The sequence below is a fragment of the Penicillium hordei genome (genome assembly GCF_028827395.1).
Source record: "Penicillium hordei strain IBT 12815 chromosome Unknown utg000003l_segment0_segment0, whole genome shotgun sequence".
NCBI lineage: Eukaryota > Fungi > Ascomycota > Eurotiomycetes > Eurotiales > Aspergillaceae > Penicillium > Penicillium hordei.
In genome coordinates this window covers 3,156,318-3,179,401 of record NW_026623144.1, presented here as the reverse complement: position 1 = coordinate 3,179,401, position 23,084 = coordinate 3,156,318, and the positions used below count along the sequence as shown (strand labels likewise).

At 47.4% G+C, this 23,084-nt stretch overlaps 13 protein-coding genes across 13 annotated transcripts; 6 read left to right on the top strand and 7 right to left on the bottom strand.

Moving 5' to 3' along the window:
* Positions 1-212: 212 nt before the first annotated feature.
* On the bottom strand, positions 213-848 carry N7537_006427 (cytochrome c oxidase subunit 7; the record flags this gene model as incomplete). The annotated part of the gene is made up of 5 exons (XM_056897484.1): positions 213-233; positions 325-356; positions 418-478; positions 561-639; positions 817-848. 5 exons carry the CDS (start codon positions 846-848, stop codon positions 213-215), a joined length of 225 nt encoding a protein of 74 aa, XP_056753269.1.
* A 296-nt stretch (positions 849-1,144) lies between these two features.
* N7537_006426 (uncharacterized protein) lies at positions 1,145-3,670 on the top strand (the record flags this gene model as incomplete). Its single annotated transcript, XM_056897483.1, has 1 exon — positions 1,145-3,670. The coding sequence occupies one exon, from the start codon at positions 1,145-1,147 to the stop codon at positions 3,668-3,670; it is 2,526 nt and encodes an 841-aa protein (XP_056753268.1).
* A 394-nt stretch (positions 3,671-4,064) lies between these two features.
* On the top strand, positions 4,065-5,258 carry N7537_006425 (uncharacterized protein; the record flags this gene model as incomplete). The annotated part of the gene is made up of 2 exons (XM_056897482.1): positions 4,065-4,431; positions 4,489-5,258. The coding sequence occupies 2 exons, from the start codon at positions 4,065-4,067 to the stop codon at positions 5,256-5,258; spliced, it is 1,137 nt and encodes a 378-aa protein (XP_056753267.1).
* A 308-nt stretch (positions 5,259-5,566) lies between these two features.
* On the bottom strand, positions 5,567-6,336 carry N7537_006424 (thiamine-binding protein; the record flags this gene model as incomplete). Its single annotated transcript, XM_056897481.1, has 4 exons — positions 5,567-5,633; positions 5,716-5,818; positions 6,120-6,225; positions 6,283-6,336. 4 exons carry the CDS (start codon positions 6,334-6,336, stop codon positions 5,567-5,569), a joined length of 330 nt encoding a protein of 109 aa, XP_056753266.1.
* Positions 6,337-7,243: 907 nt separating this feature from the next.
* Positions 7,244-8,358, top strand: N7537_006423 (inositol-pentakisphosphate 2-kinase; the record flags this gene model as incomplete). Its single annotated transcript, XM_056897480.1, has 2 exons — positions 7,244-8,083; positions 8,152-8,358. The coding sequence occupies 2 exons, from the start codon at positions 7,244-7,246 to the stop codon at positions 8,356-8,358; spliced, it is 1,047 nt and encodes a 348-aa protein (XP_056753265.1).
* A 1,727-nt stretch (positions 8,359-10,085) lies between these two features.
* Positions 10,086-10,379, bottom strand: N7537_006422 (uncharacterized protein; the record flags this gene model as incomplete). The annotated part of the gene is made up of 1 exon (XM_056897479.1): positions 10,086-10,379. The coding sequence occupies one exon, from the start codon at positions 10,377-10,379 to the stop codon at positions 10,086-10,088; it is 294 nt and encodes a 97-aa protein (XP_056753264.1).
* A 751-nt stretch (positions 10,380-11,130) lies between these two features.
* N7537_006421 (nucleotide triphosphate diphosphatase NUDT15) lies at positions 11,131-11,906 on the top strand (the record flags this gene model as incomplete). The annotated part of the gene is made up of 3 exons (XM_056897478.1): positions 11,131-11,278; positions 11,387-11,589; positions 11,745-11,906. Coding segments are annotated over 3 exons (513 nt in total), but the record flags the coding sequence as incomplete, so codon positions are not given.
* A 165-nt stretch (positions 11,907-12,071) lies between these two features.
* On the bottom strand, positions 12,072-13,074 carry N7537_006420 (uncharacterized protein; the record flags this gene model as incomplete). Its single annotated transcript, XM_056897477.1, has 2 exons — positions 12,072-12,366; positions 12,419-13,074. 2 exons carry the CDS (start codon positions 13,072-13,074, stop codon positions 12,072-12,074), a joined length of 951 nt encoding a protein of 316 aa, XP_056753262.1.
* A 1,147-nt stretch (positions 13,075-14,221) lies between these two features.
* On the bottom strand, positions 14,222-14,976 carry N7537_006419 (uncharacterized protein; the record flags this gene model as incomplete). Its single annotated transcript, XM_056897476.1, has 2 exons — positions 14,222-14,272; positions 14,329-14,976. 2 exons carry the CDS (start codon positions 14,974-14,976, stop codon positions 14,222-14,224), a joined length of 699 nt encoding a protein of 232 aa, XP_056753261.1.
* A 532-nt stretch (positions 14,977-15,508) lies between these two features.
* Positions 15,509-16,026, top strand: N7537_006418 (VOC family protein; the record flags this gene model as incomplete). The annotated part of the gene is made up of 3 exons (XM_056897475.1): positions 15,509-15,651; positions 15,702-15,864; positions 15,931-16,026. The coding sequence occupies 3 exons, from the start codon at positions 15,509-15,511 to the stop codon at positions 16,024-16,026; spliced, it is 402 nt and encodes a 133-aa protein (XP_056753260.1).
* Positions 16,027-16,427: 401 nt separating this feature from the next.
* On the bottom strand, positions 16,428-17,684 carry N7537_006417 (uncharacterized protein; the record flags this gene model as incomplete). Its single annotated transcript, XM_056897474.1, has 1 exon — positions 16,428-17,684. One exon carries the CDS (start codon positions 17,682-17,684, stop codon positions 16,428-16,430), a length of 1,257 nt encoding a protein of 418 aa, XP_056753259.1.
* Positions 17,685-19,644: 1,960 nt separating this feature from the next.
* On the top strand, positions 19,645-20,605 carry N7537_006416 (nitroreductase family protein; the record flags this gene model as incomplete). Its single annotated transcript, XM_056897473.1, has 3 exons — positions 19,645-20,130; positions 20,224-20,338; positions 20,400-20,605. 3 exons carry the CDS (start codon positions 19,645-19,647, stop codon positions 20,603-20,605), a joined length of 807 nt encoding a protein of 268 aa, XP_056753258.1.
* Positions 20,606-21,282: 677 nt separating this feature from the next.
* Positions 21,283-22,871, bottom strand: N7537_006415 (uncharacterized protein; the record flags this gene model as incomplete). Its single annotated transcript, XM_056897472.1, has 2 exons — positions 21,283-22,419; positions 22,476-22,871. The coding sequence occupies 2 exons, from the start codon at positions 22,869-22,871 to the stop codon at positions 21,283-21,285; spliced, it is 1,533 nt and encodes a 510-aa protein (XP_056753257.1).
* Between the last annotated feature and the right edge of the window lie 213 nt (positions 22,872-23,084).

The window sequence follows — 23,084 nt, the reverse complement described above, 5'->3', positions numbered from 1 at the left end:
TGTGAGACCAGGGAAACGATATATGGCAGCATCTCTTGGATTGGCGCTTGAATTGATGATATGTACAGCTCCAAATCTGCGTGGCTGCCAACCCATCTAACCCCTTCCTGGAGTAGAAATACACCATACAAAAAACAACCGATGCCACAGCTTAACCCAACGGAACTGAAAATGGCATCATCTCTGCCAAAATAGGTCTTGAGACCTATAATTTAGATCCAAGTCTTGTGGCCCTGTGTAAAGAAGTTAGCATGTGAACGTATTGAATCGGTTACTCGTGCTTCTCGTCGGGATGTGAGAAGTAGCGGGTGGGGTGAAACTAACAAGAACCATGCGGCACATGGCGTAGGTGGTAGCTATTGTCAATTAGTTTTCTATTCTCGACCAGATCTCACATCAGAAAATGGGCCCACTCACCAGCACCGAGGCCGTAGACCGAGATGAGGTAGGGGTACATGATGTAACCGGAGCGGGAGGTCTGCAAGACAATTCCATTGTCAGTTTATTGCTGTCTGAAGCTCAATTGAGGGCGTATATGCCCGTTCCGGAGGTGTACTGACCTTCCACCATTGGCGCTTGCCATCGTGGTTCTGGAAGAGACGCTGGTAGTAGGGCACACGGTTCTCACGGAACACGAAGCTAAACGGAGCCAACCAGTCAGTATATCTTGCAGTAATATGGCGGGATAGCAGGTCCCCGCAGCCGCATCAATCGCAATTGGACCCCGAAGATTGTGGGAGGAAATTCGATGGGCGCACCCTGAAGATCAAGTTTGTGCGCGGAGGATTTATGGAGCGATTCGAAGGGAAGACGTACCCAGCCATGCGGGAGCTAGTAGCACGGAACATTTTCGCGGTTGGAAGCGAAGAAGGAGCGGGGATGTGAGGTACGACGTGGGCAAGATGGGGATGTGAAGTTGGTCCCGGAATGAGCTGGATATCGTATCACGTGCCGAGCATCACCTGATCGAATCAGCCGTTGTAGCTGGTCATCATCCCAAAAGGGAAAAGCGCCAGAAAAGTCCCAATACGCGTATCAACTTTTGAATATTCGGCAGCGAAGCTTTTGGATTGACGTCGGGAGCTTGAAGAAGGATGTTTGACGTCGAGAATTTGCTTTCCCGACCTTACTTCCTTAACCACTCATGCGCCCGGCGCTTCTGCGACTGTTGAAGAGGCCGTCCGCCGTCTCGATCCTTGACACACTCACAGCAACACCGGTCGGAATAGAGCAACTGGAGTCCAGGTACAGGTGTCTACGATGTCATTCGCGAAGCGCCAAACAAGAACCACTCGAGGAACCCGACAATAACCCGACCCGGCATCAACTAGAGGATTCATGCCGAGGGAAACGGCCATTCAGCTTTCCCATCTACGACATCGAGGCCTCGAACGAACCAAATACCCTTGAGTCCACGCCTCTCGTAGAGGGTCAAACGAATAATAACACGACACAATGCCCTACCAAACTTCTGTCTCTCCGACCGGACAAGCTTGAATTTGAATCGGATGTCGGACACCTCAACAACATTGGAACGCGATTAGTGGATAATCCAGAACATCAAAATAATTTTGATCTGTGGGAAGAGCTTCTTCGATATCGCCAGCGGCACTACGGTGACAATGGCACGCTAGACATATGGGAAGGGTTGAGGGTTCGAGTGGATGGTGTACGGCTTCCGGTTGCAGGAGAGCAAGCGGACTTCTTTTGGGAGAGTTTTGTGGATATGGGATTGAGGCGGGAGCTTTTTCTAAAGGAGGTTCTTGACTATGCTGTCAGTATACGGGAACAACAAGGCAGCCGATGGCCACAGCTGTATGAGCGCGTGGTGGGTGGGCTTCTCGAGCAAGGCTTGATGAGACGTGCGGTCGAATGGCACAAGAAGCTTCAAAGTTCCCATCTAGCCAGCGCAAATGATGTGCTGAAAATCCTTCCTTCTGCGATTCGTTCTTCGTCTCTTCCGGCTGGCACGGAATTCGCGACTTTGGTTGATCTCGAGCGGTCGTCTTTGTCGCCGGGACTGCAGGCTTTCCAAGCCATATGTTCCACTACGCCCGACCATAATTTTTATGGTTCTGTCATTGCAATGCTCATGCAACAAGGCCATGGCGAGGCGGCGATCTCAATGCATCACTTCCTTGCTCAACGTCAGGATCACCCACAGAGCCCCGACGAGATACAGCCATTGCTGGAATATGTTGAGAAATTCGGGCTACGGAAAGAGTTCAATCGGCTCCGTGGCTATGTCAAAAAGCGGTTTGATACCGAAGCTTCGATTGATCAACCTGGCCCAATAGATACAGCACCGAAGTCCAAGGAGAAGGGGTCGCAAGACGAAAAACCATTCAAAGATGACATTGGTGCCAAGCTGTTTGCCACTCGTGCTCTTAATTTTGATATGATCGTTGGTGGGCTGAAGATGCTCGGTGTATCAGAGATCGGCCACCGGACTTTGCGTGAATTAGCCACGAGAGCTCACGGCAACCAAGATCTTCTGGATAAGCTTAAAATACTTAAGCAGTCCGGCATTTCTATAGGAAGCACCGTCTTCTCGAGCCTAGTTCAAAAACTTGCAACCCAAAACCGCGACATCGTTCTCTCCGATATCCTCCGCAGCGATCAGCATCCTGACACTCTCGAAGACAAGCGTATGCAGGAGTCAATGTTGGTATCTTACTACATGGCCCGGGATTGGCGATTGTACAATATGACTCTAGCGGTATTGACGGAACTATACCCGGGCGCACCAGACCTCTACGACATCCATTTTCGAAAGCATATCGCGGCCTGGGAATTGAGCGCGGCGTCAAAGGTCGCCGACGAGCTAGCTCTCCGTGGCCGGACGTTAGGCGAAGACAGCGTGGATTTCATGGCCGAGCAGATCCTCACCCCCCGGCGAATGAACCATCGTCCGCCGCCGGGTCAACGCCTGTCTGCCGTCGACGAAGTGATCTTCATCTTCAAGATTCTAAAGCGCGTGGTTCCCGCGGGAGGATATGTCAGTGCTGCATTCTGGATTGAGATGCTTAAGCGTCTCGGCATGGCGGATGCATGGTCAGACTGGGATAAACTCCGAGATTGCTGTCAGTGGCTCGTCCGTCAATACGCCGAAAGCCCTGAGAAGAAGAAGACGAAGCCTTGGGCGGATTTTCCATCTCCCAAACCATCTCTTGATCCCCTCAAGCAGGCCAACGGTCGCGATCGGCGGATGCTCGACCTAGTCTTTAACCCACAAATGCAAGCCGCCATCATCTCCTGGGGCTTCATGTTTCGAGTATTGGACACCACTGCATCGAAATTTGCCATCGCCCCACCTAACTCCCAAACGGACGAAAAGCTCATTCCATGGGTACGGGGGCTTATTCTACTCCGAGAGCTAGAACAATCCGGTCTGCGTCTTGACAAGCGATTGATCTCACAGGCAGTTCGCCACCGGCTGGCTATGCTCTACAGCCACCATGTTCTGTCCGCGCGGCGTATGAACCGCATGTTGCGGCGGCGGAACCCGTATCCTTTACAGCAAGTGTTGAACGATGTGTTCCAGGCCTGGGGCGATCGATCTCTCTTTGATGGGATGGAACAGAACTTGGAGCAGCTGGTGAATCCGCCACGAGCGAGCAGAACGAAGCGACGCGCCCCAGGTATACGTTTGTCGCTTAAAGGACTATGAGTCCATGTATATTAACAAATATGTAAATAATTGATTATAATACCCATATCGAGAATCAGTGTACACGTATATTTTCCCCCCGCAGTTGAGACATTGATCGTCAATGATCAATAAAAGTTCATGTTATTAACTCGTATATTGCTAACAATTACGGAGCACTCTGTATGCCTAGAACTGCCCAGGTGGGCTATGTCACAAATCCAAGAGGTTGGTATAAATAGGCCAATGGCAGTGCAGTTGTCGATCCACCGGATCTAAGAATAGTTGAGAGGGCAACGCGGCCTCGTCAACATTTTGTTTATTTGAGCTCTGTGCTCCTTTTCTTTTCCGTATTTATATCTGATCTTGATAAAGGAGTATATTGCTACACCTTGTACATCATTTGTTTATAGCTATGCGAGTATTCAACTTCCTGGCATTATTGCCTGTGGTCCTTGCGAACCCTTTGGTCCAAAAGCGCACGACAGCATGCAACAACTCTCCTGATCTCTGCTCCAAGTCCTATGGAGCAATTACACACCTGGGCGCCCACGACAGTCCCTTTGTACGCGATAGTGATACTGGCAACTCGCTAGCCGCCAACCAGTACTACGACACTCCAACGCAACTATCAGCCGGTGTTCGGCTAGTAACAGCCCAAGTCCACAAGAGCAACTCACAATGGCGTCTATGTCATTCCAGTTGCGACCTGCTCGATGCGGGGTTGCTGAGTGATTGGCTGGCGGATATCAAGACGTGGTTGGATGACAACCCAAACGAGGGTTAGTTCCGCAAGGATGTTTAGAAAGACACTATACTAACAGTCCGTCCCAAAATAGTGGTCACAATCCTGCTAGTCAACTCCGACGATGCCACAGCCTCCGATCTTAACACCCAATTCACAACAGCCAACATTACCGACTACGCCTACAAGCCTACCACTCAAGGTACCGCACCAACAACCTGGCCAACCCTCCAAACCATGATCGACGACGGCAAGCGACTCGTCGTCTTCGTAGCCTCCCTAGACACCAGCACCAGCTACCCCTACCTCATGTCCGAATGGAGCTACATCTGGGAGAATCCATACGACGTGACCTCCGCGTCGAACTTCACATGCGAGGTGGACCGACCGTCAACATACAAAGGCAACAGTGCATCCGCACTATCAGCCAACCTTCTCCCATTGATGAACCACTTCCTGTACTCAAACAACCTCGCAATTCTGGACGTCGAGTACCCGAACTCCAGCTACGTGAGCACGACGAACGCCGCGTCCGGTGGAACGGGTAACCTGGGCACTGCGGCGACAACCTGCAAGAAGGCGTGGAATGGACGACAGCCCACTTTTATCTTGGTGGATTTCTTCAACCGCGGTCCGGCGATTGATACCGTCGATAACTTGAATAATGTTACCAATGCGGTTGGCCGTAAGTCTGTGTCGACTTCGGCATCTTCGACTAGCGATGCCTCGTCGACGAGTAATGTGTTCAAGGCGCTGGTTGAACTTGCGTCATCGGCTAGGTCGGGGACGTCGGTGTCGATGGGAAATTGGATTTGGACTGGTGGGAACTGGGGGAATCTTCTCGGTGGGGGGATTTCTTTCTAAACAGAGTGGGTTGGTCTTAGTATCTCATGTTTTGCTTTTTATTTTTTTACTTTTGAAGCGTTTGGACGTTATTTCTTGGATATCTTTTGAGTCCTGCGGTATGGGGCTGTGCCCTGGCTGGACGGTGGACGGTGCATAGTACCGGGATATAGGGTATTTGCATTCAAGGGCAAGGCGTTTTGGATTAGAATGGGGATGGGATGGAATTCCCCAGAATACCTAGTCATATGGTTTTCTACGAATGGAATGATTCAAAATCAAGTGTCTGTGTTTTCGACTTTTGGAGTTGAACTTTCAGAAATTCTACTCTACTTGTTTCCCAATATCTGCTGTACCTTGGTGACCTTATCCTCAAAGGACTGCACTTTATCAGTCCTAATATAGACAATTAGCAAGAAATAGATTACACAAGATAGGAAGCAAGGGGCATAGAACAAAAAAAAAATAGCAAACTCACCTCGTTCCAACCCGGATATCAGTATGAATTCGAACAATCCCCTTCTGATGAAGAATCGTATGCGCCTGTCCGATAACCTGGTGAACCCGGTCCCAAGATCCTTCTACAAAAAAAAAAAAAAAAAGTCAGTAAATATAGATATAGTGTCACACCAGCCTATCAGCCCTCAGCTCTCTCCTTATCTTTTTCTTGTGATTTCAATCTCAGCTGCATGGACAGATACAGCCCGCAGTTGGTGGAGATGAGAGGAACGAGTTCCACAGAGATAGGAACCGGAGACAGAACAGTGGAGGTTTCCGAGGTAATACTATATGATACTATGTGATACTATATAATACTATAATACTACGTAGTGTAGTATATTATATAGTATTATAGTCTTGAGATAGGTACACCGTACGTACCGAGGGTTGTGCCTGCGGAATGCATGACATACTTCAGGCCGCACGTCTCAACCAGCCGCTGGATGTCGGCAACTTGGTCTGAGACTGAGGGTGAAGAGGTGCCGATCTGGGTTTATGCTGTTAGTGTGGTAGGAAGCAGGTGACTTGTCCACGGGTTGCTTACCGGGACCAGACAGAAATCAGCGACGCAGTGGGCGGGGGTTGCAATGTTGGCCATATTGCAGATTGGGATAGTGAAAGGGGGAAAAGAGGATATTCGTCTTATATCGGGATATGGGAAGATGGGGAGATGGGGAGATTAGAAAGAGTATCACGTCGAATGTCGGGGAGATATGAGATGAGGGATGTGGTCAGTGTGACACGCCATATCCGCAGGGCTGAACATCGACATTTACGACATCTTTACTCATCTTTACTCATCTTGACCACATATACATTCTATACATGGACTCTCGAGCCTCTTTCCAAGGTTCATCTCACATCTGCAATCTGCATCTCTACAATTTAAGAGGATTTGCTGACCGCCATTGCCTATGTGGTTTGGGCCTTTCTTTTTTTTTTTTCTCATCCTAGGGATTTCCGAATATATAACTTTTTGATCTTCCATTTTATGATTCTATGATCCTATGATTCCATGATTCCATGATTCCATGATTCTATAATCCTATAATCCTATACTATCATTTTCCGAACTCTTTTGACTTATGATCGACCCCGGGGTACGCCACTGGTTCCTAAGTCCCCACAACTGAACCCTTGCCCGGTTTTTAAATGTCGGGCTTCTTTGTCCGGATTCTCCGTCTTTTTTCGAAGTCTTCTCCATTCGGTTCATCCGTCAAGAGCTTGTGCTCTTCTTGAATCTTGCGCTTTCGTCGACACTGATTGGATATCCCGGCCTTGGAAGTGTGATCCGGCTGAACTCGGTTTAGCCCCTTTGGATCTTGAGCCTCTCACTCTGGTATATGCATAGTCCACCCAAGACGATATTGTTTCTACATTCTCAACCGTTCAACTTTGCATTCCATTCAATACATTCTCATCGGTGGCGGGGAGAACTGAATTGTTCAGCCACGTCATGATCACACAGATAACTTGGATTTCCAGAACACTCATCCCTCTAACGGATGACCAAACTCAATCTACTTGAACTCCCCTCGGGGGTTCAGCTCGTCTACCTTGCCGAGGGAGGAGCAAATGTGATTTATCGATTCGTACGAGTTCCAGTCGTCAAAAAAGACCCCCAGAGGCCACTATCTCCACCTGCACATGACCCGGATCATTGCCACCTACCAACCCAACTCAAGGGAAAACTACTCCGACTCCGCAAAGAAACCGCGGCCGACATCTCCTACACAGAGATTGCCCGCAACTTCGACACCATTATCCGACCGTTATTCAATCCGGAAGAACTAGTCGACCAAACCCTCATCCGACTCCCAGAGGGTCTCCTCACCAGCTGCAACGAGCAACTCCGCACCGCCGAACTAAACGGCGCGCGTCCCAAGAAACGCCATGGCAGCTATCTCTGCCTACACGAGCAGTTCGGCTTGCTCATTACCGACATGACGACGGCCGGAGACCCGGGCGCCATCCTAGCCGAGCTGAAACCCAAATGGCTCAACCAGTCGCCATCGGCGCCCGCGACAGCACATCGATGTCGGACGTGTGCGTTGAGGGAGATGAAAAACCGAGAGTCGCAACTCCAAGGCCTGAAAGAACAGAGGTCGTTCTGTCCGCTGGATCTGATGTCGGAGCAGTATGAGAATGTGCTGCGAGCGACGGGGCTGATCAAGGGGTGCAAGGATCGATCGCGACTGGCTCGAATTTTGTATCGGAACCCGACACTACAGAGACTGCAGTCGTTGCAGAAGACTGAGAGGGATGTCGGGCTGCAGGGTCCGTCGGCACAGTCTCGGGAGATGTCACTTGCGATGACGCTGCGGGACTGTACAATGTTTATCAAGGTGAGTTTCATGCTGCAACATCGGGGTTTATGCTAGTCAAGATTAATCGGATATTAACCTCCTCGCAGATCCCACATGACGAAAAGTCGCCTGTTGAAATCCGCCTCGGCGACCTCGATCTGAAGACAGGCGCCGGCGGGAAAGCTGGATACTGGCGAGACCTCGAAACACGGTTGATTGACCAGGGCTGGTATCGGGGAGGCAATATCAGTCAAGATTCGGGCGACTGCGCTTTGCATAGCCCGCGAAGATCCTCTCAGTCTCATTTGGTATGAGACTATATCCACCTCGCCTGGAATGGCGATTCGTGTTCTTGATGCATTGCAATTTCTTTCTTTTCTTTTTTGGTTATTTCAGCATAAGACGATGGATGTCTTACGTGTGATTGGCGTGATTCCTCTGGCTTGTACAGTATTTTTGACCTTGATGATTTATTTTCGAGCGGGTTTTGTTTCACGGTTTGGTTTTGGGCAAGGGTGGCTTTTTGATATTATTCTTTAATGACTGCACGTTTCTTCGAATATGAAATATTGAAAAAGAAAACATTCAACTGTTATCGGTCAGGAGTCATGTAAGCGCTACCCAGAAAGTCCCCAAGCTATTCCAAGCTAGCACTAGTCTATAAAATGGATTACCGTAGAGCTATGGCTTATTCGACCGGAACTGGCATACGATAGAAACGCTTCATTAAATAAACTTACACAAAAGGTGAGACTTGTTGATATAAGAGTAGGATCTAGGGATCTGGAATACGGTTACTTTACGCAGAGTCCACCACTGCGTCTTGCGTCTCGAATCTACTGGCTGGTAGATCCTGCAACTCCGTGCTCGGATCCTCTCAAACAAGGATGCCGGCGATATCCCGAAAGCCTTGAGACGTACCATTATCAGCAGCTTCTTTAGCATGCCGGTCCGCCTTTGTATTCAATTTTCTTGGAATACGCCAGAATGCAAGGCGTATTCCTTCCTCGTCCCACCGTTCAACCTCCCCGAGTAAACGCTGCCAAAGGTCCTGATTTTTGACCGGCGCTCCCGCTTGCATTGTCCAGCCCCTCACCACGTATTCCGAATCCGTAGCAATGACTAGAGAGCGACATCCTTCACTAAATTAGTGTCGATATCGGGTAGCTGCAATAACAGCGGGGAGCTCAGCTCGATTGCTTGTCTGCGGGTGCTCAATGCCCGTGGCCTTTTGAAATGCGGGTTAGCTGGAAATTCCGAAAGACTAATCTGTAATCCCAAGGTATCCCCAGGGCTAGATGTATGGTGTTAGTATTAGATGTTGAAGGCTCAAGGAAAAGCTCACCAGGGAGAAGGTGGGAAACAATGGTGAGGGGAAGAGAGGATGGAGGTCTCCGTGGAATGAGAGGGGATTTTATGGGACTTTGATAGGACGTGAATTATGTGAGAGACAAACAAATTAGGAGATTCTGGATATCATGGAGTCAGCGGTGATTATCTCTTAGTAGATAGTTCCTTACCTGGGACACTACCGTATTCGATTTTCTGATTCTGGATAAACAGGCCGATTCCAGTGCATTTGAGTCTGCCTCAGAGCTCACTTTCGATCTACCAGGTAGTATGGCTAGCTACTGGCGAAATGAGGGTGATATGACCATACAACATATATCAAATATGAAACATTGCAATTAATAATTATCTACTTGACAACGTCGTAACACAACCGAAAAATTCACAAGCAGAATATAATTATACCATTAACCTCGTTTCCTCCTTCACTCTCCATTCATTCTCCATTCACTTCACTTTGCGTTCACTCTTCATTCAAGATGCCATCACAAGACCGGTGCGTCAATTGGATCAACCGACGATCCGTACACAGCAATATCCTCAGCCTCTCATATCAGTCGAAGGGGCTTTCAACCCTAAATCGAGGATGCATCTAAACAGCCCCACTTGACACGGTACCTAGTGGAAAGCATCCACCGATCCACCAGAGCTAGCGCTAGCGTTCGGCACCGAGGTACACTAGCCAAGTACCTTAGAAAGGCGAGATGCTAGGGTGCGGTACCCCGATGGACGAGCTAGGTGTCTTGGAGGGAGCAATGTGTGGTACTAGGGTGGAAAAGACAGGTGTTGAAGAGGGGAATGGGGTTGGCGTGGCTAGTCCCTTCACTGGGGTGGGAGTTGGCGTGCTGGACGGGCCTGGAGTTTGGCTAGATGGGAACCCTTGGCTTGGTGCACCGAGGCCATTGAGGCGGACAGGGGGTTGAGCTGCGGCGTTGCTGCTCAGAGCCATCAGGGCGGACAGGGTGAGGAGGATGTTGAATTGCATTTTGGTTGGTTTGTGGAGTGATGCTTTGGTGGGGGTTGAATTATGGAAAGGATAATGCCGAGTGAGGGTTTGGGGTTTGGTTGGAAAATATATGCTGGGAATGTATGGGATAGAGTATAAATATGGATATGGGAGAGAGAGAGAGCAAGGAGGCAACCGGATTTGTATAGATCACATCACTGTATGATAGAAGCGAGAACTAGATGAAGATCATTGAAGATCAGCCTCAGCTCTGATATATCAAGGGCTTAAAGAGGCTGTGATAGGTTATAACTTTTGTTTTTGTGTGACGGGATTCTTATAGTTCGATATTTCTTATGCAGGAACAGGCATAGATTGGAGATCATTCCTGGTTTAAGTATGTACTTTTCTTTATGCCCCTTGAGTTACTGCATATTTAAGCGCAGGTAATACCCATGTATGTACTTGGTACGTGAAGCAGATCAGGTGCGTTTCAGGATGTGATTGACGTCGGTCACACTGTAGCACTTGAGATGGGCGTACAGAGAATCAAGTACCTGAGGCATTTACGATATCTGTAGCCCTTTTCGGTATATCTATGAAACTCAAAAAGCAGACTATCAAAAGAGACATAGACATCACATAAGCGGCTGACCCTTCTTGTACATGACGCATCTTAAATTATATCATCTACGTAGTACAGTAGTAAAACCTATGATGCCATCTCGAGCGCAGGATATTACCCCTGGAAGACCCAGGAGATAATCTCCCCACTTCCCGATAAGCGCAGAATGACTCAGACAACTTCTTCTCCCCCAAACACCCCAAACACCCTTACTTTGTACATAAAATGGACCCCAAAGTCGGAGTCGGCGTCTTCATTTTCAATGCTACAGGCAAATTCGTCATCGGCAAGCGAAAGGGTAGTCTTGGCGCCGGTACGTGTATCCAATACCCGGGACATTTCCACATATGCAACACATTTCCACATATGCAACAGACATGCAATCATAAGGAATTATGAGCAAAGCTTACCGTTCCTAAAGGCACATGGGGATTACCAGGTGGACACCTCGAGTTCGGTGAATCCTTTGAGACCTGTGCGGCCCGTGAGACCCTCGAAGAAACAGGTCTGAAGATCGAGGATGTGCGATTTTTAAATGCCACGAATTCAATCATGAAGGAGGAAAATAAGCACTACATTACCATTTTCATGGGTGGTGTCTGTGAGGAGGGTATTGATCCTCAGGTATGATTGATATTTGCTTTTTACGTGTTTTATGTTCTATGTGTTTATGCGAACTTGCTTTTTTTTTTTTCGTGACATCTTTCATTGCACATGCCATATCGTGGCTGCTTACCCTACAGGAACAGAACCGGGATACGTAGCTTACTTGTTGATAGATACTTGAGCCGGAGAAGTGCGAGGGGTGGGAATGGATTTCGTGGGATGAGTTGCGGATGTACGGGGAGGAGGAGATGAAGGCTGGTGACGGGTTCGAGGGGAGAAGGTTGTTTTTGCCTCTTTTGGAATTGTTCAGACAGCGTCCTGATTTTCGGGTTTGAATTTTCAGAATTAAAAGCAGCCCATTAAAGGAGCTAACAGAAAACGCTGTCTTAGATCTGACTCTCCAACTCTTTACCCATAATTCATCCTTTCATCCCCTGACCATTTTCAATGAACACAACTTTGAAGCTTATGTTCGACGTTTCCTCGACGGCAATATCAGATTAAGGAACAGGCGAACTATGATTTTTATCAGCAGCTCGCTTAATTCCCACTCGGAGGACAATCCTCGACATGTATGATCGCATTGCCTCTTGTAGCCACAGTGGGAAGGCTCTGAGCGACCCAATCACCGAGGAATGTCTAGGCACGGTGGTCTGACCACTTTTCCGAGTAATAATATGTTCCACCACTACCCGAGAGACGTCCTTTGCATCCAGGAGTGGTTGACGGAAATCAGCTTGATATTTAGTGAAGCCCTCGATCATGGGAGTCCGAACCCACATAGGGTGAACGGTACTAGGTATTGTCAGCATGATCTCCTTTCGAAGCAAGGCTTTTCCATACTAACCTCGTTCGCACATTCGGAGCCTTGTACCAATATTTCAACTCTTGCCGAAGGCCTTCCTGGAATGCAAGAGCGCTAGCTTTGGAACAAGCATAGTCCACCATATCGCCTACAGTAACAAAGCTCGCAATGCTCGCTATTGTAAGGACATGGCCATGGTTCATACGGATCATGAACGGAAGGAATTCTTTCATGATGAGGAAATGAGAGACGGTGTTGACTTCGAATGTCTGACGCAATTTCTCCACTGGCTTTTCGAGAATGGTTCCGTGGTGGAAAACAGCGGCATTATTCACGATGACAGTCGGCTCTCCGTCTGACTTTCTAATAGCAGCGCCCGTTTCGGAAAGAGATTCGGCCGATGTTATGTCTGTTTGATAGAATGTGACGTTTTCTGGAAGCTCAAAGGTAGGCTGGTTGATATCGAGAATCACAACGCGTACTTTCTTGCGAGAAAGATCTTCCATTATTTGTTTGCCGATGCCACCACTACCGCCGGTCAAGAGGACTAGCTCATTCTCTGGGATCCATGTCTGGCTGGCTTGGAAGTTGTTTATGACTCGCTCCGAGAGCTTTGTTTGAAGGTAGTAAAGGACTAAAGAGCCGATCACAACACCCAGCAAAGACGTGATGATTGGAGCACTTAGGAAATTGAACATAGTGTCAATCGAGAGTTTCGATAGTCAGGCAAAGTACGAGTCTTCGAGCAAATGTGGTCTAAGGAAAGGAAAGGACTAAAGTCAAGGGGCAATTTCCTCGAATCCCTTCACCGGATGTGCTGGTCTTTTTGTGTTGTGGGGTTATTTTATCCTTGCCAGAGTTAGCTGTCATATTTCTGCGGAGAGTGTTGCGTTGTACAGACTTTTGTCCCAGCGCCGCGCGCAGCTAAGCCCAGGACCTTTTCAGCCGACCAATTCGAGTAAGACATTAATACTCGAGTGGGGATGCCGGGATTATTATCGACTGTTCGAGGCACAAGCTGATTACTAGGGTCTGAGCTGAACAGGGTTTAAAACACTGAAAATGAAGACCCAATGGGGCATGAATCCAAAGGGGGAAAGACTCATACATGCCAAGCTATGAACAAAGAGGAAAAGTGGAAGACAAAAAACCTCGGGACTATCTCCCCGCACTCAGCTTAATTGGTGACCTGTTTGAGTGAAAACAACTGGATCGTCTGTCTTGAAGGCTTGGTTATGAGTCTATTATACCCCCCAGGGCTTATATAATAACCCCAAAACTATCTTGCAAGGGATTCCGTTTTCTGAGGGCTATGCAGCCTATCTTACTCGACTTTCTGAACTCGTCTACTGCTTAACTGGTCAGAATAACGCTTCCAACTTTGCCACGAGGCCGCCATTCACTGCAGTCAGGCCAAGACAGGACAGCTGTTCGATATCGTAGTGCCGACTATCAGGATGAACATGGTGATAGAAGATGAGTTCCAAGGCTAGGTTAAGTTCACTTTTGCAGATTATATAAAAGAACGAGGGACTTGTAGGGATTCTGGTAGCTAATCAACAGCCATTATGGATAGTGCTTATAATATATGTGTATTGTAGACAGCGGTGTAACAGTATAGTAGCGGGAAGGTTCATGAAGGAGGATTCATTCATTTATAGCATGTAGCAGGCATGAGTTTGTTTGCACAAAGCAATGGAATGTGCCAAAAAGGGCTAAAATGAAGTTGGTAGAGAAGATGAGATTCTCAGGTACCCGCCAAGCCCGAGACAAGAACCAGAAACACCTTGGCATTTGCTTGACTTGCTTGATTATACCGTCAAAAGAAATGAACAAAGAACTTAATCAACTCGAACCAAAAACCCAGTCGGATACAATAACAGCAATAGTCGCAACCTATACAAATGTTAGTCAATCTATACACACCAAAAACTCTAGACTCGAATATTCACCAACGAAATATCCACGCCGGGCATTATAATGACATCCATAGCAGGTCGATACCCCTGCCTAGAGCCTCTCATCAAAGCCAATTTCTCATTATGATGAATACTCTCCCGGACTTCAGCAACCTTCCTATCCCCATCAACAATATCAAAAAGCGCCAGCGCATTCCCATGTCGTTCAATATTCAAAGTAAGCATTTTCTCATCTCCGCGCTTCCCCCCGAAAGCAGCCGCATTCTCAAACGAAAGATCAAAATTCCCAAACGAAGTAGTCCCCAGCGTCCATCGCGGAGCGCCAGTAGCTATTTTCGCAGTATCACACCCAGGCAAGCTAACCGACCAACTATTCGTCCACGACCATTTGCGATGCAGCTCGAAGAGCGGCAGACCCGACTCATCGCGGAACTCCCGACACGAGCGATCGGTGTATTTGCGACCGGTCACCGTAAACTGTGGCGTGCCATCTTCTTCGGTGATCTTATATGCGACAGCGGAGTGGGGGCTGCCGAATGGTCTGAGCACGAGGGTTGTCTTTGCGCGCGCTATGTACTGGTTACGGAAGGCGATTTCGCGGTCTGGTGATCGAAGGGTTTTGCGAGGCTTGGAGGTGTATGAGTGGGATAGTCTGGCGTTGGAGTAGGAGGCGTAGGACATGGTTGTTGGTGTGGCCGTGTTGATTCAACGCGCTGGGATTATGGGGTGACTCCTTATTATACCTCCAGGGTTGGGTTGCATGGGTATGTATCTTGCGCTACTTATCCTTGTTGCGGTATTTATCTTGTCCAATGCCCGATGATCTCACTACTTGCCGAGCCACATCATGCCAAGGAATATACATGAAGCTATCCCCCTCGGGGCTTCGGCGGGGTAAGTGATGTGATGACTTGTGGCTGCATTCTGTCTTGAATGGTGTATTTTGATTGATAGCATCGATCCAGCCACCTTTTATACCCCTCTCAAAAGTTAATCTCCCAAGATTTAGACCGATATTTAGAGCGCTATACTTCAATCATTTGAAAAGTATACAACATAGAAAATGACCTCGGGTGTAATAAAGTACGTCCCCAATATTTGATGAGTCAGAATTCACGGCCCCCGCGGGGGTCCCTAAGGCATCTCAGTTAGGCAACCATCTCGTAACATCATCACATCTCCATACTCCGTACTTCGTACTGGCTACACAATTATGGCTGGGAAATTCACAGTCAAATCTCTGGACCATCTGGTCCTGACAGTCCGCAACATCCCCAAAACTGTGGCATTCTATACAACCTATCTCGGAATGCGACACGAGATCTTTACCTCACCAACTAACCAATCCATTCAGAGGTAACCCCTCTTTTTCTTAGCGGATGTTTAAAAGCTATTGACGGTAATAGACATGCTCTTATCTTTGGATCCCAGAAAATAAACCTCCACCAATCGGGCAAGGAATTCGAACCTAAAGCTCAGGATGTTATGCCAGGAAGTGCCGACTTGTGCTTTTTGACAGACGAGAACGTGGAAAAAGTCCTGGAAGCATTTCAGGATGCCAGAGTTGAAGTACACTTCCTTTTTTTTCTTTTTCTTTTTCTTGCAAATGGTGCAGATAGAGACTGATCTCAACAGGTCCTAGAAGGCGCCAAGGTTGTGGAAAGAACCGGGGCCGCTGGGAAGATTCGCAGTGTATACGTGAGAGATCCTGATGGAAATCTTATTGAGTGAGCCTTTCTTGTTTTTTCCCTCTTGGATTATCAAGTTGACTAATATCAACTGCAGAGTGTCCAACTATGTTTGAACTCATCTGGGACCTATAGCCACAGACACTTTCTCTTTTGATAGGTCACGTAACCTCCCAACACTCATCATAAATAGTCGATGGGATGTGTTCGGACATCAATCATATCAATCATGTCTTCCACGACCTATTTCTCATAGATGTCATGGAGCGAATATCCAAAGTGTGTTTCTTTTCCCTTCATAGCTCGGACGGTTATCATGATGCCGCGATAAGCCGTCAGGTCAGTGTACCCGAGTGAAGATTGAGTAATCTTCGAAGAGATAGGGCACAGTTTTCACGAAGAACAGATTGTCAGATAATCTTAGGATTGATGGAGGCAACTCGATCAGACCTTGGCCCTCATTTTTGGTCCTGTTTTCTTCACACGCGCAGCCACCAGAACCAACGCACCCAGCAAAAAGGATAACCCGCCCCAGATCTGTGCTCCAATGTAGCTGTCGGCTCTAGCAATGAGAGCTCCACCGAGGGGTGGGCCCGTCAGACAGGCGAAACTCACAATCGTAAAGCCCATGCCGATGCGGACTCCGGTTTTGCGTAGGTCGGGCGTAAGACTGGAGAGTGTTGATGGCCAGAGGCCCTGCACCCCATTGGAAAACAAGCCGTAGAGCACGGCAAATACGTACAGGCCGGCAACTGAATGGACGGCAGCCCAGCAGAACATCATCACACTAGCAGCAAAGGTCAGGGGAATGATGGTGTTGAGTGGTCCATATTTGAGATCGGCCAAATAGGCCGGGATAAGGCGACCGATGATCCCTGCTCCATTGGTTACAATGATCAAATTGCCCGAGTCCGAATAGGACATGCCGAGAATGTTGCGAGCAAATGCACCAATGTAATAGAAGGCGAAGTATAAAGCCCAGAAATTCAGAAACATGCCCAGACAAAAAAGCACGTAGGTAGGTTCCTTGAACGCCTGCCATTCAATGAGGGCGCCAGCCTTGCGCGGGGGTAGTCGAGGCTGCAACAGCAGAATAGCAGGGATACTCGTAGCGAGCATGACAAACCCCAACACCCTAACCGTCCAACCGAATCCGATCGACGGCAAGAGAGCTTTCACCAAACCAGGAAGAAGCATGCCTCCAGTTCCACTCCCAACCAGACAAAATGCCAGGGCAAACACCCTCCGCTCAGAGAAGTAGGTAGCCACCAGCCCCATCACGGGGCAGAACTGTAGACCACTGCCAAGGCCTGTACAGACACCCTGGGCGAGGAATAGCTGCCAATAGCGTGTCGAGAGTGAAGTCATGAACACCCCGAGGAGCTGCAGAAGGACCCCGGTATAAAAGACAGTGTGGAAGAAGCCTGCGTCTAGGGCCCGACCGGAGAATGCCCCGATAAAGAAAATGAGGAAAACTTGTATAGATCCGACCCATGAAATAGCCGATGCTGAAACGCCAAGTCTGGATTCGTAGTATTCCTGGAATACGCCGAAGGTGACAATGTACCCCCAGGTGTTAAACACCACTAGATGGCCCATTATGGCTTGTGTCCATGCCTTTACTCCTCCATCAGGGGGTGGTTCAATGCGGGAAGATTGTCGGTCGTACGAAGACTCGGGATCTTCATCGTTCTGTGTCATGGTGGTGTGGGATGCAATGCAATCTGAATCATCCAATGTGTGAAAATGGTTGTTGGGACGACTGAGAGAGACTCTTCGTGTCCCAATTGCGGTATTTTGAACAAGAAAATACAAATAAGTCAATAGTCAAACTGTCGGGGTTAAGAAGCAATATAATAATCCCTGCCACCCGCTATACCCGCTATAACCACGGCCTCTCTTTTTTTTTTTGAATAGGCGCATTAATGCTTGACGTGCTATATATAATGTCTCGGGATACATGTAGGATTCATTATTCTATACATTCGGGCCACTCCGGAGCTCCATTTCACATACCAAGCGCCGGCAGATCGACAGGCTCCTTATTTACCCCGTTTATGGCTGCCTATGGTACTTTTGTTTCCTTTCGACTCCATTTCTTGGTTCTCAGCCTTGCATGTGGGCATCTCCCCGTATGTTGTGACGAATTAGGATGTGACATAACATAATGACATTGAAGTTCAATTCGGAGACATTGGCGACTTTGCAGATGAAACCAAGCATTATTGACCATATCAACTCAGTAGGGGCATTTTCATTAACAGTAAATTACCCAATATCTCGTAGCCATATAACAGTGGTTTGAGGATACTCCCCATCTAAATGAGATGTAATTGTTGGTGGGAGATGCCCGGATTTATAAAAAAAACCCATTATAGATGGGCATCAACACAGAATTAGAACACCCGAAGTCATCAACTCAGTATAAAAAGATACTGCTTGGTAGAACCACAGAACACTTGACCAATTAGCTAATATTCTCCATAAAAGATTGGTACTCCTTACTGGGTCACTTTTTACAATGGCTGTCTCCATATCAATGACGACATCGTGGATTCTCCCTGGACTGAAAACAAGCAAAACAGGATAGGGCCGGCCCTGCCCTCTCGCGTAAACAGATGACACGTATAAAGCAGGGGAAAATAAGGATAACCCTGAACCCAACAACCTCTAGGGAATTCCCGCAAATCTCGCTGAAACCCAGGAAATGTTTTAGATTTGCCCAATTCGTCTACGAGATCATCTCTTGATATAGGGCGGCTTCTTAAAACATGAAATATCGACAATATGAAAAATAGTATAACAGGATATTTGCTCACATCTACACAGCTTGGGGAATTCAATTATTTCCATATATCAATATATCAATATCAACATCATCAACATCAACATCAACATCACCATCTATCAGGTTCAGGATAATTGTGCCGTGATAGTTCCCGTTCCCGGGCGGGGCTAGCTCAGGTACGCGATACACTTCCATTCTGTCTCTCCATTTCTTTTCCTTTCCTTTCTTTTCTTTTCTTTCTTTCCTTTTTTCGATGGCACGCGATGATGCTAGTCTATCCGTTACTTACCTTTTATGGTGATATTGATACCTTATATGTTTCAAGACGGGTTTCTGAGCCTGCCAAATCTTACCTCGTGTTTTGCAATCTGTGTCTTATATATGTTGCTAACTCAAGTGAAGTCTCTAGGTATCTTGTCAGAAAATGGCTGGATCTTTTTGAATATAATTGTAATATCTGACATTTCAAGAATACTATGGTGCAGGGGCAGGGGTACATGTTTCCGAACTCTTTTAGGCATATGGTACTCCGGGTTTAGTTCCGTATGTGTTAGATAGCTGCTGAATAGCTTGAATTATAATTCATTTTGAATTTTTACATTTTTATTCCTTCCTAGTACTCCTACATCATTTAACAAAGTAATCAATTTGTTAATCTCACCAATTGCTGATTAACCCAACTGCTGATGAATGATTATTAAATCCGTAATTCCGCGCTCTCACGATGGTCGGCCAAAATTGCCCCTGGACTTCCCGCGCACGGAATATAAGCCACCGGATTAGCAATTAAATCATAAGCAAGAGCATACATGTCTATATAAATGAGATATCCACACACTAACCATCACCTATAAATTAACCCAAGCCATCAAGATGACAGCCCGCCTCATTCAATCTCCCCTAAACGCCATAACCCGTGCAGCACTGTCCAGAACTAGTCCAACACGTCTGGTATCTACCCGCCAAACCCATCTATATAGAACCCAATCTCACCAAACAACACCTCGCTCATTCTCCTCGTCAACCCGCAAACAAGCCCCAACTCCAGCAGCAAACATGCCCAGCGCCCTAATCGATTTAGCCAAGAACAGGCGCACGATCTACCAGCTGAGCAAGAAAAGCCCAGTCCCAGATTCCAAGATCGAAGAGCTTGTCAATGCCGCCATCCTGCATGTCCCCAGTGCGTTCAATACCCAGTCTACACGGCTAGTCGTGCTCCTACACGACCAGCACGATCGACTGTGGGATATCGCTGTCGAGGCCTTCGAGGGTCTTGTTAAGGCGGGTAAGATCCCGCAGGAAATCTGGGAGAAGCAGACATTGCCCAAGTTGCTTGGTTTTAAGGGAGCGTATGGAACGGTACGTACTTTGCTCCAGAACTTTTGATTCGATGTTTTAGCTTTCATTGGGAGATGAAGTATCCAGTCCTGTCCATGGCTAATCAATGCCCAGATCCTCTTCTACGAAGACCCGGCACACATCAAACCCATGCAGGAGAAGTTCGCTACCTACAAGGAAAATTTCCAACCCTGGGCGGATCACTCTAATGCCATGCATCAGTACTTCCGTATGTTTTTTTTTTTTTTTTCTTCGTGTATCGCTTTTTCACTCGTTCTAACTGTCACTAGTCTGGACCGGCCTGGAAGCGCTCGGCTTTGGCGCAAACTTACAGCACTATAGCCCGCTCATTGATGCTGATGTTGCGAAACAGTGGGGTCTGCCCAGTGAGTGGCGGAACGTTGCTCAGTTAGTCTTTGGAAGTCCTGAAGGCGCTGCTGGGGAGAAGGTGCAGAAACCTGTTGAGGAGAGGGTCAAGATTTTCGGGAAGTTGTAGGTCTGATATAGATATAAATGAGGGAAGAATTGGAGTATACATTTGTATAGATTGAATTAGAGAAGTTTCCTTGCAAAGAAGCTACAAGGCCTTGGTAACTTAGATTAAAATATGTTTTCATGTCTTGAATGATTGCTAGCGACAATACAACGCGCATTGGAGTAGTTCTGTTGATAGACCAGTTGATGTCAAAATGCTACAAAAGATATTAATATGTGGACCTGCCGCAAGAAGATATCTTCGTATGGAGTGGAGTGGAAAGGAAGATGCGGCCTAGGCTCTTGATTTCAAGGCAGTCACGTCAGATGACTTTTATATTTGATTATCTTATTTCTTATACCGTATGCTTCATATAAATATGATATGTACTTATCAAACGCCCTGAATGAGGCTAAGTGGCAATCCTTTGTCCAATCAAGGACAAAGGCAATTGCGTTCTATCGAGGAGAAATAGTTATATCGCCATCATACTGTTCGAAATCAATTCTTCCCACCTTTTTTCATTTCATCCAATCTTTGGAAACCCCCTTGATACCCCTTGAAGGACGCCACGCTTTCTCTAAAGCCTGGGAGGCCGTTTTAACATTCTTGGCCAAATCCTTGTAGAGCAGATCCCAGTAATAAAATTGGTTTATCTGCGGACGTCTTAGTTTCATTCGGTCGTGTATAAAGGGTATTCAAAAGCTCAAGCCTTCAAAATGGACCAAATCTCGTAGGAGAGGAGAGACTATCTCATCAAATACACGGTCTTGGAAAGTGTTATCCTCAGTGCACAGCGAACCTCTATCTGACCAAAAGAAACAGCCGTGGACAGCTTCTGCATAATTTGTGCCACTCTCATGTAATGCTGCTTCAACGAGCCTCGATGCAGTGTCGAACCTTGTTACTTCTTCATCTATATCTTCAGAACCTGCCGATTGCAAAGCCCCAATAGACTTCCCAGTCGACAGCTCGACGAGGGCGCACCCTAATGGCACTAATATGTCACTTCTCGCTGTGGAAGATCCTGCTTCATGAGAGACAGGGGCGGACAAGGACCACGTAAGAAAGAAAAAATCGAGTAAGGCTCTGTGATCATTGTTGACCGCCAGGTGGATATCTGAGCTATTCCACCGAGGCTTTAGCCAGTTACCACCGAGCTGTATTACACCGCAGGCAAGGCCAGCGGCAATGCGTATTCTCTCGCGTCGGGAGAGATGTGACATCATCTTTTGCAGTGATTGCTTTGGAACAGGTGGTTGAATGCTTTTTATTTTATGGATTGCATACTGAGTTGTCGAACCAGGCTCACAAGATAATACACCTATCATTTGTCGTGTTTCGGTCTGTGCTGCAGTGACACGAAGCGATGAGCAGAAGTCTTGGATAACCGGAGCAGTAGGCATCTCTCCAATTGGCCAGCGTTCAAATTCCACTTCTGTCCATCCCCACGAGTCCGTGACTTCTTCGGTATTTGAAAAGTTCATTCGAAACTTGGACACCTCGGTGAGAGTTGATCGCTCATTCACAACTTGAAGGGGATTTGACTGCAATTGGAAGTGCACACAATGGTGTTCTTTACACCCACAATTCCAATAGATACCGTCGACAATTCCTTTGAATAGTTCCTGTGCATGTTTTCGCGTCATCTTATACCTTGGTAGCAGGTATTTCCAAAGTTGTTGCAGTTTCTGCGTTTGTCCCTGATGTTTTGGTTGTTCAATCAAGGTTTTCAATATCGCATTGGTTTCATCAATCTTTGCAAGCAAATCTTTGTAAATTGCCTCCTTAAGAAGATACTTCAGCATTGCTTTTACTTCAAATGGAGAGCTGGTCTAGCACAGTGGGTCAGTCGATCGTGAAATCGTATAGTTGGCTTATAATACGTTACTTTTATATCCGACACACCAATCCTCATCTTGACGGAAAGATGGTTTAGCAGGTCAAAAAGGGAAGTCATAATTCCCATAAACGGATCGTAGCTTCGTCCTAGCCTGACGCGAAGCTGGTCCTGCAAGACTGGGTCCTTCCAGCCCTCGCCCTTCGGGTTGCAGATGAGTTCAGACACGGCTTTTTCACTTGTCACGATGCCTCTGAGGACTTCTTCCAGGGTATTAAGTAGAATTGCATGTTGTGCCCCGAAGAGTGTGGAATAATGAGCAAACTCTCTGCGATAGCGCTTCAGGCGCCAGATCTTCTCTATCCCCAACACATAGTCATCGAGTTGATTAACCAGGAGAGGAAGAACAGCGAGTGCCAACCCTGCTACTTCAATGCCGCTTGCCATAACTGTAGATATTGCGCGGGATTGAAATAGACCAAATCTACACGCCTCAGGGAGGACGGTCTGTAGCTAAAGACAGTGGGTTATTAGAGTTGTCGTAGACGTTCACCGTTTGACCCCGCGCTTACTCCCATCTGGGCACGTGAGTGCGCAAGTACATGTACCTATCTTAGCAACTGAACAACGCAAGATACCCTATGGATAATGTCAGAAAAC